Source organism: Microcaecilia unicolor, chromosome 5, assembly GCF_901765095.1.
Source record: "Microcaecilia unicolor chromosome 5, aMicUni1.1, whole genome shotgun sequence".
NCBI classification, from domain to species: Eukaryota; Metazoa; Chordata; class Amphibia; order Gymnophiona; family Siphonopidae; genus Microcaecilia; species Microcaecilia unicolor.
Genome location: NC_044035.1, coordinates 97,857,279 through 97,873,030, shown reverse-complemented (window position 1 = coordinate 97,873,030; position 15,752 = coordinate 97,857,279). Strand labels below are relative to the sequence as shown.

At 44.7% G+C, this 15,752-nt stretch overlaps 1 protein-coding gene across 1 annotated transcript in view; it reads left to right on the top strand.

Annotated features, from left to right (window-relative positions):
• RTKN2 (rhotekin 2) overlaps positions 1-15,752 on the top strand; it is a 233,684-nt gene that overhangs the window by 190,414 nt on the left and 27,518 nt on the right. Inside the window, exon 11 of the mRNA XM_030203115.1 lies at positions 9,469-9,628. Within this exon, the coding sequence (XP_030058975.1) occupies positions 9,469-9,628 (160 nt within the window). The remainder of the gene's footprint in view (positions 1-9,468; positions 9,629-15,752) is intronic.

Below are 15,752 nucleotides of genomic sequence, written 5' to 3'. Positions count from 1 at the left end.
CTCTCATAACCTCCGATCAGTGGGTTCTGCAAATAGTCCGGCAAGGATACACCCTCTATTTGGCCTCCAAACCTCCAAATTGTCCACCGGGAGCTCAGTCTTACAGCTTCCAGCACAAGCAGGTACTTGCAGAGGAACTCTCCGCCCTTCTCAGCGCCAATGCGGTCGAGCCCGTGCTATCCGGGCAGGAAGGGCTGGGATTCTATTCCAGGTACTTCCTTGTGGAAAAGAAAACAGGGGGGATGCGTCCCATCCTAGACCTAAGGGCCCTGAACAAATATCTCGTAAAAGAAAAGTTCAGGATGCTTTCCCTGGGCACCCTTCTTCCCATGATTCAGGAAAACGATTGGCTATGCTCTCTGGACTTGAAGGATGCCTACACACACATCCCGATACTGCCAGCTCACAGACAGTATCTGCGATTTCAGCTGGGCACACGTCACTTCCAGTACTGTGTGCTACCCTTTGGGCTCGCCTCTGCGCCCAGGGTGTTCACAAAGTGCCTGGCTGTAGTAGCAGCGGCACTTCGCAGACTGGGGGTACACGTGTTCCCATATCTCGACGATTGGCTGGTGAAGAACACATCCGAGGCAGGAGCCCTGCAGTCCATGCAGATGACTATTCGCCTCCTGGAACTACTGGGGTTTGTGATAAATTACCCAAAGTCCCATCTTCTCCCAGTGCAGAAACTCGAGTTCATAGGAGCTCTGCTGGATTCTCAGACAGCTCGCGCCTACCTCCCAGAGGCCAGGGCCAGCAACTTGTTGTCCCTCGTCTCGCGGGTATGAGCGTCACAGCAGATCACAGCTCGGCAGATGTTGAGATTGCTGGGCCACATGGCCTCCACAGTTCATGTGACTCCCATGGCCCGCCTTCACATGAGATCTGCTCAATGGACCCTAGCTTCCCAGTGGTTTCAGGCGGCTGGGGATCTAGAAGATGTGATCCACCTGTCCACGAGTTTTCTCAAATCCCTGTATTGGTGGACGATTTGGTCCAATTTGACTCTGGGACGTCCTTTCTAAATTCCTCAGCCACAAAAAGTGCTGACCACGGATGCGTCTCTCCTGGGCTGGGGAGCTCATGTCGATGGGCTTCACACCCAGGGAGGCTGGTCCCTCCAGGAACGCGATCTGCAGATCAATCTTCTGGAGCTGCGAGCGATCTGGAACGCTCTGAAGGCTTTCAGAGATCGGCTGTCCCACCAAATTATCCAAATTCAGACAGACAACCAGGTTGCCATGTACTACGTCAACAAGCAGGGGGGCACCGGATCTCGCCCCCTGTGTCAGGAAGCTGTCAGCATGTGGCTCTGGGCTCGCCGTCACGGCATGGTGCTCCAAGCCACATATCTGGCAGGCGTAAACAACAGTCTGGCCGACAGGTTGAGCAGGATTATGCAACCTCACGAGTGGTCGCTCAATTCCCGTGTAATGCGACAGATCTTCCAGGTGTGGGGCACCCCCTTGGTAGACCTCTTCGCATCTCGAGCCAACCACAAAGTCCCTCAGTTCTGTTCCAGGCTTCAGGCCCACGGCAGACTGGCATCGGATGCCTTCCTCCTGTACTGGGGGGAGGGCCTGCTGTATGCTTATCCTCCCATACCTCTGGTGGAGAAGACTTTGTTGAAACTCAAGCAAGACCGAGGCACCATGATTCTGATTGCTCCTTTTTGTCCGCGTCAGATCTGGTTCCCTCTTCTTCTGGAGTTGTCCTCCGAAGAACCGTGGAGATTGGAGTGTTTTCCAACCCTCATCACACAGGATGAAGGGGCACTTCTGCATCCCAGCCTCCGGTCCCTGGCTCTCACGGCCTGGATGTTGAGAGCGTAGATTTTGCCTCTTTGGGTCTGTCAGAGGGTGTCTCCCGCATCTTGCTTGCTTCCAGGAAAGATTCCACTAAGAGGAGTTACTTCTTTCTATGGAGGAGGTTTGCCGTCTGGTGTGACAGCAAGGCCCTAGATCCTCGCTCTTGTCCTACACAGACCCTGCTTGAATACCTTCTGCACTTGTCTGAGTCTGGTCTCAAGACCAACTCTGTAAGGGTTCACCTTAGCGCAATCAGTGCATACCATTACCGTGTGGAAGGTAAGCCGATCTCAGGACAGCCTTTAGTTGTTCGCTTTATGAGAGGTTTGCTTTTGTCAAAGCCCCCTGTCAAGCCTCCTACAGTGTCATGGGATCTCAATGTCGTTCTCACCCAGCTGATGAAACCTCCTTTTGAGCCACTGAACTCCTGCCATCTGAAGTACTTGACCTGGAAGGTCATTTTCTTGGTGGCAGTTACTTCAGCTCGTAGAGTCAGTGAGCTTCAGGCCCTGGTAGCCCAGGCCCCTTACACCAAATTTCATCATAACAGAGTAGTTCTCCGCACTCACCCTAAGTTTCTGACAAAGGTTGTGTCGGAGTTCCATCTGAACCAGTCAATTGTCTTGCCAACATTCTTTCCCCGTCCTCATTCCTGCCCTGCTGAACGTCAGCTGCACACATTGGACTGCAAGAGAGCATTGGCCTTCTACTTGGAGCGGACACAGCCCAACAGACAGTCCGCCCAATTGTTTGTTTCTTTTGATCCCAATAGGAGGGGAGTGGCTGTAGGAAAACGCACCATATCAAATTGGCTAGCAGATTGCATTTCCTTCACTTACGCCCAGGCTGGGCTGGCTCTTGAGGGTCATGTCACGGCTCATAATGTTAGAGCCATGGCTGCGTCGGTAGCCCACTTGAAGTCAGCCTCTATTGAAGAAATTTGCAAAGCTGCGACGTGGTCATCTGTCCACACATTCACATCTCATTACTGCCTGCAGCAGGATACCCGACGCGACAGTCGGTTCGGGCAGTCAGTTCTTCAGAACCTGTTTGGGCTTTAGGATCCAACTCCACCCCCCGAGGGCCCTGTTTGTTCTGTTCCAGGCTGCACTCTCAGTTAGTTGGTAAATTTTTTAGGTCAATCTCAGTTATGTCCTCGCCGTTGCGGGGTCCAATTGACCATGGTTGTTGTTTTGAGTGAGCCTGGGGGCTAGGGATACCCCATCAGTGAAAACAAGCAGCCTGCTTGTCCTCGGAGAAAGCGAATGCTACATACCTGTAGAAGGTATTCTCCGAGGACAGCAGGCTGATTGTTCTCACAAACCCGCCCGCCTCCCCTTTGGAGTTGTGTCTTCCCTTGTCTTTGTCTTGCTACATACGGGACTGACGAACACGAGCCGGTTCGGGCGGGAAGACGGCCGCGCATGCGCGGTGCGCACAGGCGCGCGAGGGCTAGCAAAGGACTTTGCTAGTGAAGATTCCGATTGGAGGGGCTGCCGTGGACGTCACCCATCAGTGAGAACAATCAGCCTGCTGTCCTCGGAGAATACCTTCTACAGGTATGTAGCATTCGCTTTGCTGTCGAAACAACAATATGACCTTACAACCCTGTGATGACGTTTTGACCTATAACGAATCACCTCAATCATCTTGTTGAAGAGGTCAATGATATAGAACAAGGAGATCTAAGCCACCGACCTAATAATTATTAGAAACAAATTGCACTTTGTCAGCATGATCAACTATTGTAGGTCAAAGAAAAATATCTAGAATCCTTTGAATCCAGAAGGCTCTGAATATGTTTCTGGATGACCAGGACTTTCTTAATAAATGGTGCTATATTCTGAATAAATGTACAAGATCTAATGATCTTGATAGCAGAAACTGCTAAAAATCGAAGTAAGAATTTAAGAGAAAACTGTGATGGTTTATTAGTTAACATGAAAAAGGATGATTCTAATTTTTAAGAATAGAGGCCACCCACATCTAGAACAACACAGACAGTTCCATCCCATAATACTAACAAAGAGAATAGTAGAAAGAGGATTAGAAGCAAATCTAGAGATGTATACACTTCTCTCAACAGTTCGGTTGATTTACAACCATCTCAATTATCCTCACCATTACCAGCCTCCCAACAGGTTTTTTTTTAGATCTAATATGGGAGAGAGAGAACAGAGTGCAGTCTTCTCGACCACCATATCCTTTACAGGACAGACAGTATCCACCTCAGAACAGATTTTATCCCACCACCAGAGGATGAGGGCTTTGCAGGGGAACCTTCAGACCATATCCACAGATGAGGAGAGAACACAGGCTAGACAGCTAGAGATAGAAATCCCAGTGTTCAACCTTTCGAGTACTGAAATTTCAGAAATAGAATTCATAGTGCTATGAAAGGGTCTTTCTTTTGTGCCCACTATTTTTTTATTTTATTTATTTATTAGGATTTATTTGCCGTCTTTTTGAAGGAATTCATTCAAGGTGGTGTACAGTAAGAATAGATCAAACATAAGCAGTAGGCAATTACAGTGGAAAAATATTCAAATAACAATACAAAGTATGGCATAGTATACTACTTACAATGTCAACACAATACGTAATAGAACATTTTAATTGATAGTGAAGGTTAAACCAAAGATGGAACATATAGATAGGTAAGAGAGTAAGAAGAGTTAGAAAGTAAGGTGACTAATTTAAAGAAAGTTCCACACGAGGTCAGAGAGATGGTTAAGTATTATCTAGGGTACTAAACTAGAGTAGATCCCTTTAAGTTCATCCGGAAATTACAAATCACCAAATTTTTCTCACAAAGGATACTTGGTGTCGATTTGGCAGTGATTAAGAACCCCTCCACCTGGATACCTCAAGAACCAATGGATCCTTTGATCCATGCATTCAACTCATGTGTTCAGAAAAATTTGGAGGTCATTGAACAGAATCACAAACCCCACTATTTCAATCTTACCAAGGACAAAGCTGTAGCTGTGAAATCATTATCCAGAAATATGAAGATCATAATTAAGCAAGTAGACAAAGGTGGAAGCATCGTTATAGGAAGAGTGCACCATAGAAATCCATAAACAATTGAACAACACTAATTATTATCTATGATTATCATCAGATCCCACACCTAGGTTACAGCAAGAAATTAAAAATGTTATTGAGATTGTCTCTAAAGCAGGTTTTCTGACCCAGAAAGAGTATCAATATCTACAGTTGCAGCATCCTATCACACTTACCATATACATATTACCCAAAATACACAAATCCCTCACTAATCCTCCAGGGCGACCGATCATCTGTGTTAATGGTTCCATCTTAGAACCCCTCTCAACCTTCATTGACTATTTTCTGAGGCCCTTTATACCGCACATCCCATCCTGTATTCACAATTCATCACACATGATGCAAATACTCCAGGAACATCAAGACCACCTCTTGGAGATCACTTTAGTAACTATGGATATTGAAGCCCTTTATACCAAAGTTTCCCAACTAGAATCATTGATTATCATCAAAGAAATCTTAAGGACAAGAACTACACACAGGTGCATAACTAATTGCCTTATTGTCACTTTCGCGATTATAGCCCTAACTACTTCTGCTTTCAAAATGTTTTTTTTTATATCAACAAATCAAGGGCTCCACGATGGGGGCATCCAAGGCCCCTAGATCTAGCAAACTTATACATCGCCAATTTTGAAAGAACAGTCCTTTCAACACACCCCTTCAAAGAATGCATTAGATTCTATAAGTGCTATGTCGATGACATTTTCATTTTATGTCAAGGCAAAACAACGATCCTAGAAGAATTCCACAACTAGCTAAACAGACCAGGTGAGAACCTCAAATTCAAGATGCAATACAACTCTTCACAAATCTACTTTTTAGATGATTTTATCATCAAAAAAACATGATCATCTTAAAACCAGCATCTTTCGGAAACCTACAGATCACAATGCCTACCTACATTACAATAGCTATCAGCGTCAAGCATCCTTGGATGGCTTTAGAATCTGAGAAGCAGATAGTAGGGAAACATAGTGGTGCATACTCAGAGTTTTCCTCAGATTCGAGTTCTTCTAGTGGCAATGAATATTGTGAGTATAGAGGACAGACACCCCCGGAGAGGGATGAGGGGGCATGGGCCCCACAGAAGTCGAATGACCACCAACATTCAAGCCCATACGCAAACGTGCTCTCAGTGGATGACAAACCAGTGGTAATTAATTTATCTAGACACACTTTTTACTGATCTGACATCTCATTATTAGCAGAGGGATTATCTTTTGTACCAGCTTTTGGGTATAGTGAGGTTCAGTTCAACATTGATCTAGAACGGTTTATCTGAACTTTATAATTAAAAAAATTTTCAGTAAAGAGGATGGTGTTGGTGACCGTTTTAGATATTTGTCGAAGTTCACCTGGATACCTCCTGGTCCTTTGGACTCGATATTAAAAATGTCCAAAGAAATTGTCCTTAGAGATGTTAAGAGTGAGTGAAAATCGGTATTTTAAAGACAATTTAACTAGAGAGGAGTGCAATTCTTTAAAACAGTTCAGGAGCAATGATGTCATCATCATCAAGAAAGCAAATAAGGGTGGAGCTGTCGTTGTGTAGAACTGGTGTGATTACTTAATGAAGCAGATTCACAATTACAAGATCAGAATGTCTTTGTGAAACTAGTAGAAGATCCGACAATTAGGTTGCAGATTTTGATAAAGGATCTTACACCCAGGGTTTGGAATCAGGTTTTTTGACCAAGAGAGAACATAGATTCTTGAATTTGGCACACCCGATAACACCTATTTTATACCTCCTCCCAAAAGTACATAAGAACACGCATCAGCCCCCAAGACATCTGATTTTGTCGTCCAGAGAGTCCCTTTTAGAGCCTCTGTCATATTTTCTTGCCATGTAGACTACTGCAATGGAATTTATGCGGGATGTAAAGAACAACTCATAAAGAAACTTCAGACCGCCCAAAACACGGCAGCCAGACTTGTATTTGAAAAAACGCGATTTGAAAGTGCCAAACCCCTCAGAGAAAAATTGCATTGGCTCCCTATCAAAGAATGTATTGCTTTCAAAATCTGCACCCTGATTCATAAAATTATCTATGGAGAGGCCCCGGGATACATGACAGACCTTATAGACTTACCATTCAGAAACACAACCAGGTCAACATGAACATACCTAAATCTCCACTACCCAAACTGCAAAGGACTCAAATACAAGTCAACTTATGCATCCAGCTTTTCCTACATAAGTACACAAATATGGAACGGATTACCAAAAGCCGTGAAAACAACGTATAACCACTTAAACTTCCAGAAATCACAAAGTTTTTCCGTCCATGTCCACGAAGATTCTCAGTGGTTTCAGCTGCTGTACCCAGTGCAATCGGACTATCTCGGGAAAAGTGTCGCTATAGCCCTCTCCTCAAGTCACTTCATTGTCTCCCTATCCGTTTCCGCATACAGTTCAAACTCCTCTTATTGACTTATAAGTGCATTCACTCTGCAGCTCCTCAGTACCTCTCCACTCTCATCTCACCCTACACTCCTCCCTGGGAACTCCGTTCACTGGATACATCTCTCTTATCTGCATCCTTCTCCTCCACCGCTAACTCCAGACTCCGTTCCTTTTATCTTGGTGCACCATATGCCTGGAATAAACTTCCTGAGCCGGTACATCAAGCTCCATCTCTGGCCGTCTTCAAATCTAGGCTAAAAGCCCACCTTTTTGATGCTACTTTTAACTCCTAACCCTTACTCACTTGTTCCGTACCCTTATTTTATCATCACCACCTTAGTAATACCCTTATCTCTTATTTGTCCTGTTTGTCTGTCCTAATTAAATTGTAAGCTCTGTCGAGCAGAGACTGTCTCTTCATGTTCAAGTGTATAGTGCTGCGTACATCTAGTAGCGCTATAGAAATGATAAGTAGTACTAGTAAAAGACATCCATTCTTGGTGTCTGCAGTGTCTTGGCCTCAATCATAGCCCTGCTAACTGTGTTCTTTGTCTTCGCATGAAAAAGAGAACCCAGGTTTCCCGAGAGGCACAATGAGAGAGGATTTTTGGAGCCAAGCCTGGTTCCTCGACATAGGCATCAAGGTCAGAGGTGTCAGCAACGACGTCGAGCATCACACCAGTATCAGGAGCGTAGGAAAGCTTGGCTGTTTCTAGACCCTTAGATACTGGGAGCAGTGAAGCACTGAATGGGTCTCCACCTGTCTTGAGGCCTCCTGCTGTGCAGGCCACCTGGGAGCGTCCATTGTCGGATTCGACGTTGTCCTTGTCTGCATCAAGGAGCCTTGGTGACGTACAGCAGTATGCAGGTCCCTGGAGCAGTTTTAGTGGGTGCAGTGCACTTCAGCCAGGTGGACCCAGGCCCATCCCCCCCCTCACCTGTTACACTTGTGGTGGTAAATGTGAGCCCTCCAAAACCCACCCGAAACCCACTGTACCCACATGTAGGTGCCCCCTTCACCCCTTAGCGCTACGGTAGTGGTGTACAGTTATGGGGAGTGGGTTTTGGGGGACTCAGCACCCAAGGTAAGGGAGCTATGCACTTGGGAGCAATTTGAGAAGTCCACTGCAGTGTCCCCTAGGGTGCCCGGTTGGTGTCCTGGCATGTGGGGGGGGGGGGGGGGACCAGTGCACTATGAATTCTGGCTCCTCCCATGACCAAAGGGCTTGGATTTGGTCGTTTTTGAGATGGGTGTCCTCGGTTTCCATTATAGCTGAAAACTGGGGACAACCATCTCTAGGGTTGTCCTAAATGTTGAGATTTGGGCGTCCCCGACCGTATTATCAAAGCGAAAGATGGACGCCCATCTTGTTTAGATAATACGGGTTTCCCTGCCCCTTTGCCGGGACGTCCTTAGAGATGGTCGTCCTGTTCAATTATGCCCCTCCACATGTTCCTGTATCTCGATGATTGGCTGGTGAAGAGCACCTCAGAGGACATTGCTCGGGAGTCCATGCGGATGACAATTCGAGTGCTTGAGCTACTAGGGTTTGTTTTAAACTACCCCAAGTCCCATCTCCACCCTGTCCAGCGATTGGAGTTCATAGGAGCCCTGCTCGACATACAGTAGGTTTGAGCCTAACTCCCGGAGACAAGAGCTGACAATCTTGTTTCGCTGGTATACAAGGTTCGTGCCTCTGAGCTGGTCACAACTCGACAGATGTTGAGATAGTTGGGCCACATGGCTTCCGCAGTGTACGTTACACCCATGACACGTCATCACATGAGATCAGCTCAATGGAGCAGCAGTGGGATTTGATCTTTTCCCTTGTCAACCTGGTGCTGTAATCACTAGACTAGGGTTGGAACATATGAAAAACATTTAACAGTATACATAAGAATTTTACAAATGCAATTATGTTTAGGATAGCATGAAGGCATGAGGATCGCTCTTTAATATATATGCATCATTACTTAATTTTTAAATCATCTCAGATATGTAATTTTTATGTTCACTGAATGGAAATTGTTTTAAAGAAAAGTTCTTATGAGTTCAATAAAATGTTTTGTACTTTAAATTGTTATGCTACATCAAGTGCATGCCTTATGCTTGGTTGGGTATATACCATTCTTGCCTGAATATCATAAAAACAGTATTGTTTTGTGATCTTATATTTTCAGGAAACCAGAATTCGTGCAGTGGACAAAGATGCCAGAAAAAACAGTTTTTCTGTTATCAACCCTGAGTCTGGAGAGGCTGTTACACAAATTTTTGTAGCTGATGATAGAGAAGAACTTCAGAGGTGGATGGAAGCTTTCTGGCAGCACTTCTGTGACCTCAGTAAGTAAGGAATGCTGTCAGGCAGTGGCGTACCAAGGGGGGGGGGGGCGGTCCACCCCGGGTGCACGCCGCTGGGGGGGGGGGGGGGGTGCCGTGCGCCGGTCAGCGTCGTTCGTTTCCATGCTCCCTGTGCCCCGGAACAGGAAGTAACCTGTTCAGGGGCAGAGGGAGCATGGAAACGAACGACGCTGACCAGCGCGCGGCACCCCCCTCCCCCAGCGGTGTGCACCCGGGGGGGGGTGTTCTTTCACGGGGGGGGGGGCGCGCTGCACGGGGGGCGCTGTACCCGGGGGGGCGGGGCACATCGGCGATCCGCCCCGGGTGTCAGCGCCCCTTGGAACGCCACTGCTGTCAGGTTATCCTAATGGTATAAAAACAAAAAGTTGCATTAGAGTAAGCTGAAAAATGACACAATTCTTGAAGAAAGAAGATGACAGTTTCATAGTAGAACTAGATTTGGCTGCTAATCCTTCTATTTGTGCCATAATGCTTCTTTACATAGTGGGACTACTGGGTAAATAAGTATGCATTTCTAACATGGTAAAGCCAACTAAATATTTGTTTCTTGAACCAAGACTGAGGGAGACTTACAGTGGGGGAAATAAGTATTTGATCCCTTGCTGATTTTGTAAGTTTGCCCACTGACAAAGACATGAGCAGCCCATAATTGAAGGGTAGGTTATTGGTAACAGTGAGAGATAGCACATCACAAATTAAATCCGGAAAATCACATTGTGGAAAGTATATGAATTTATTTGCATTCTGCAGAGGGAAATAAGTATTTAATCCCTCTGGCAAACAAGACCTAATACTTGGTGGCAAAACCCTTGTTGGCAAGCACAGCAGTCAGACGTCTTCTGTAGTTGATGATGAGGTTTGCACACATGTCAGGAGGAATTTTGGTCCACTCCTCTTTGCAGATCATCTCTAAATCATTAAGAGTTCTGGGCTGTCGCTTGGCAACTCGCAGCTTCAGCCCTCTCCATAAGTTTTCAATGGGATTAAGGTCTGGTGACTGGCTAGGCCACTCCATGACCCTAATGTGCTTCTTCCTGAGCCACTCCTTTGTTGCCTTGGCTGTATGTTTTGGGTCATTGTCGTGCTGGAAGACCCAGCCACGACCCATTTTTAAGGCCCTGGCGGAGGGAAGGAGGTTGTCACTCAGAATTGTACGGTACATGGCCCCATCCATTCTCCCATTGATGCGGTGAAGTAGTCCTGTGCCCTTAGCAGAGAAACACCCCCAAAACATAACATTTCCACCTCCATGCTTGACAGTGGGGACGGTGTTCTTTGGGTCATAGGCAGCATTTCTCTTCCTCCAAACACGGCGAGTTGAGTTCATGCCAAAGAGCTCAATTTTTGTCTCATCTGACCACAGCACCTTCTCCCAATCACTCTCGGCATCATCCAGGTGTTCACTGGCAAACTTCAGACGGGCCGTCACATGTGCCTTCCAGAGCAGGGGGACCTTGCGGGCACTGCAGGATTGCAATCCGTTATGTCGTAATGTGTTACCAATGGTTTTCGTGGTGACAGTGGTCCCAGCTGCCTTGAGATCATTGACAAGTTCCCCCCTTGTAGTTGTAGGCTGATTTCTAACCTTCCTCATGATCAAGGATACCCCACGAGGTGAGATTTTGCGTGGAGCCCCCAGATCTTTGTCGATTGACAGTCATTTTGTACTTCTTCCATTTTCTTACTATGGCACCAACAGTTGTCTCCTTCTCGCCCAGCGTCTTACTGATGGTTTTGTAGCCCATTCCAGCCTTGTGCAGGTGTATGATCTTGTCCCTGACATCCTTAGACAGCTCCTTGCTCTTGGCCATTTTGTAGAGGTTAGAGTCTGACTGATTCACTGAGTCTGTGGACAGGTGTCTTTCATACAGGTGACCATTGCCGACAGCTGTCTGTCATGCAGGTAACGAGTTGATTTGGAGCATCTACCTGGTCTGTAGGGGCCAGATCTCTTACTGGTTGGTGGGGGATCAAATACTTATTTCCCTCTGCAGAATGCAAATAAATTCATATACTTTCCACAATGTGATTTTCCGGATTTAATTTGTGATGTGCTATCTCTCACTGTTACCAATAACCTACCCTTCAATTATGGGCTGCTCATGTCTTTGTCAGTGGGCAAACTTACAAAATCAGCAAGGGATCAAATACTTATTTCCCCCACTGTATGTCCAAGGCTCCGATAATGAGAATTGTAAAAAGTTTTAAAATTTCTCAGTTGGTATTTATCAATTTGCATGGTAGCTAAAACATCAGCTTTGGAAACTTTGTTTAAAAAATAGTTAACTTTTTTTGCATAATCACTTCTATTTCAAGGCAGTCTCAAAATGCAGTTACTGTACAACAATAGCACTGATGGTAATTACCTTAACACTTGAACAATAGGTGGCATATATCAAGTAATTAAATAATAAACCAAATTGTTTATCCCCAGCATAGCATAGGTTCAGAGTTGCCAAGTGTAGCCCATCCCAAAGACTGAGATTAAGGGACAAAGAGTGAAAATTTTTCAGATATTTCCAGAACAGTGATTTTTCAACCTTTTTCATCACCAAAGCATCAGTCCTATCAGATTTGCATCCCTAAACATTAATAGTAAAAGGATTATAAAGGAAGTTCACATATTTGAAAAGTAGACTTATAGAAGATTTCTGAAGATGAGCTGGAAGGATATAGTTCTTGTGGGGCCCAGTGAGGATTAACCAAAAAGCTTCTATTTCCCCTTCCCCGACCCTAGTCTTCACAAGCATATAGCACGCAAGAACTAATTTCCCCCAAAGCATATCCAATTTTGGCATACATGTGCTGAAATAGACAAAAGGGGTACAACTGAATTATTTTTTTAAAGGTTAGAAATCTCTGCTGTCTATTGCACACCTGTATCTAAATGTGTGCATTACACAGCAGAGATTTCCAACCTTTAAAAAAATAATTCCGTTGTATCCCTATTGTCTATTTCAGCACATGTATGCCTTTATAGTTTTAAATCAGCATAAACGTAGTCTCTGAAAATCATGTAGAAACTAGTTCAAACAGCTATAGTCCTGAACAGGCAGAATACAAACTTCCAATGAAAAAATTAAAAACTTAATTTGTAGAAAAAGCTATAGCTGTTTAATTTGAACACATTTTTAACACTGTAGTGATGATATAATGAGTGAGATGTTAATTTTTTTTTAATATGGACTGCTAATTTTAATATAGAGATAAATCTGTGATTTTATTACAGACACTTCACTTTATTACAGAAGCTTCTCTCCCTCCCCCACCCCCCCCCCCCCCCCAGCTCCTCAGCTACCCACTGGGTCCTCCAAAGGCTACAGCGGGTTTCAGCCAAGATAGCACTTAGTATGTCTCCCCCACCACCACCACCCAAGGTCAGTTCCTTCATCTCTTCCCCCCAGCTCCTCACCGGCAGCGGGTTTTCCAAAGGCTGCAGCGGGTCTTGGCTGAAACAACACTGAAAGCTGCCTCTCCGGCTGGTGGGACCTTTCCTCTGCCACGTCCTGCAGCGCTGATGTAACTTCCTGTGATTGGGATGCAGCAGAGGAAAGACCTCACCAGCCAGAGAGGCAGCTTTCGGCACTGTGTTGACCACGATCCACTGTAGCCTTTGGAGGACCCAGTGGGCAGGTGAACTAGGAGGGGGGAAGAGATGCTGGAACCAGACCCGAGCAGGGGTGGAGAAGAGGACAGATGCTAAGTGTTATTTGAGCTATGACTCTCCGCCAAACTCATGTGCCACGGCACAGTGGTTGAAATTCGCTGGTCTACAGTATAAATGTAGAAAGATTTGTGCTATGTAAATGAATAAAGCAGCATAAAATCATATTTGGTGCCTCTGAAAGAATATAGGCACACTAGAAGCAGTATGAGACAATTTTGGAAGGAATTTGCCCAGGTAGCTAAGAAGCTAGCTAGGTAAACTCTCTGGGCTGAAAATTGCACTCTGTTCAATTACTAACAGTATGCACATAGGTTTGGGGCTGGGTGAGGCCTGTGTGGGTAAAATGTGCTTAAATTTATTCCTACTGGTAAGGCCACTTGATTTTCTTCTCTTTGGCTTGCCTCATGAAAGCAGTCATCGAGCTCAATGCACTAACACTGAGGCCCTAGTGAGACTCCAATTGTCTGCATGTAAATGCCAGAAGTCTAGAAATTAAGATTGGCCTTGTAGTGTAGGAAAATGGGGCCATTTTGTATGGAGTTACATCGAAGGAAGGTGCTGTTCACATTATTGTACCTTGCAAAGTTGAGAGTCTGACATTATGGCTGAGTCCTAATCCTGGCTAAGACCCAGAAGTAGTGTGTGGGTTCCTAGACTACCTCAACCAACTAGAAGATCCAGATTAAGACAAGGTGGCTGGGAGGAGATCTATAGCCATGTAAGAGGACCACTGGACAAAGACCATTGAAATATTTCAGTCCTTTTAAGGACTGAGATATGTGGGTCCACGGTAGTGGAAAGGATAATGCACTACAGTTTCAGGGAAATGGATATTAGTCTATTGATGTTTCAGAACCTTACAATAGTTGTTCATTATTCTTTCTAAAATGCACAAGTTCTGAATCTAACATTGCATGGACTCTGGTCCTGATGGAGCTTGCTACATAGACCTATAAGAACATAATGTTGCCATACTGGGACAGACCAAAGGTCCATCAATCCCAGTATCCTGTTTCCAACAGTGGCCAATCCAGGCTATAAGTACCCGGCAAGATCCCAAAACAGTAAAATAGGTTTTATTCTGCTTATCCTAGAAATAGTCCAAACAAACATATAATAGCAGAGGATTTTAGACAAGTCAGCTTGGTGAATTGACTATGCGGGGTGGAGTCTCATATGACTAACACGGCTGTTTTTATTTCACTCTCCGGTGAATCTTTGCTCGTGTATGTGCTTTAATCATAGACTCGTCCCCCACCTACCTGTATCTTTTTTTTCTTTTTTTTAATAGTTTTTAAAACATATATCTAATTGCAACTTCTTAGTTCCTTTCATAACAATTTACTAAATTGTTAGTAAATTGTTATGAAAGGAACTAAGAAGTTTTAATTAGATATATGTTTAAAAACTATTTGAAAAAAGATATAAGTAGGTGGGGGACGAGTCTATGATTAAAACACATACACGAGCAAAGATTCACCGGAGAGTGAAATAAAAACAGCCGTGTTAGTCATATGAGACTCCACCCCGCTTAGTCAATTCACCAAGCTGACTCGTCTAAAATCCTCTGCTATTATATGTTTGTTTGGACTATTTGAAAAGAGAGCAGAGTTTGGCCAAACGAGTTTTGACAGTATCCTAGAAATAAGCAGTGGATTTTTTCCAAGTCCATCTTAATAATGGCTTATGGACTTAATTAGCCAAACCTTTTTTTAAACCCTGCTAAGCTAACTGCTTTTACTACATTCTCTGGCAATGAATTCTAGTGTTTAATTACACTTTGAGTTAAGAAATATATTTTCTGCGATTTGTTTTAAATTTACTACTACTTAGCTTCATTGCTTTCCCCCTAGTCCTAGTATTTTTGGAAGAGTAAACGAGCAACGAAAATGATAAAGGGAATGGGACTACTTCCCTTTGAGGAAAGGCTAAAGAGGCTAGGGCACTTCAGCTTGGAGAAAAGATGGCTGAGGGAAGATATTTTTAGGATAAGCAGCATAAAATGTGTTGTACTTTTTTTTGGATCTTGTCAGGTACTTGTGATCTGGACTGGCCACTGTTGGAAACAGGATGCTGGGCTTGATGGACCTACACACATTCATCTTTGTGGCTGGATGTGGAGTTCTGTTCAGTAGATATCCTACAATCAGATTTAAAATTGACTACACCACAGTTTCAATCAGCAATGGCTACATACAAACATCCATATATAGGAAACCCACAGACAAATGCAGCTACCTCCACAACTCCAGCTTCCACCCTTCACATAACAAAAAAATCCATTATTCACAGCCAAGCCACAAGATACCACCGTATCTGCTCTGACCCAGGGAACAGAGATAGGCACCTCAAAATCCTGACTGCATCCTTCGAACAGAAAGGCTGTAGCCTCAAAATAATCTCCAAGAATATTGCCTCCTCCCTCAGAACAAACACCCA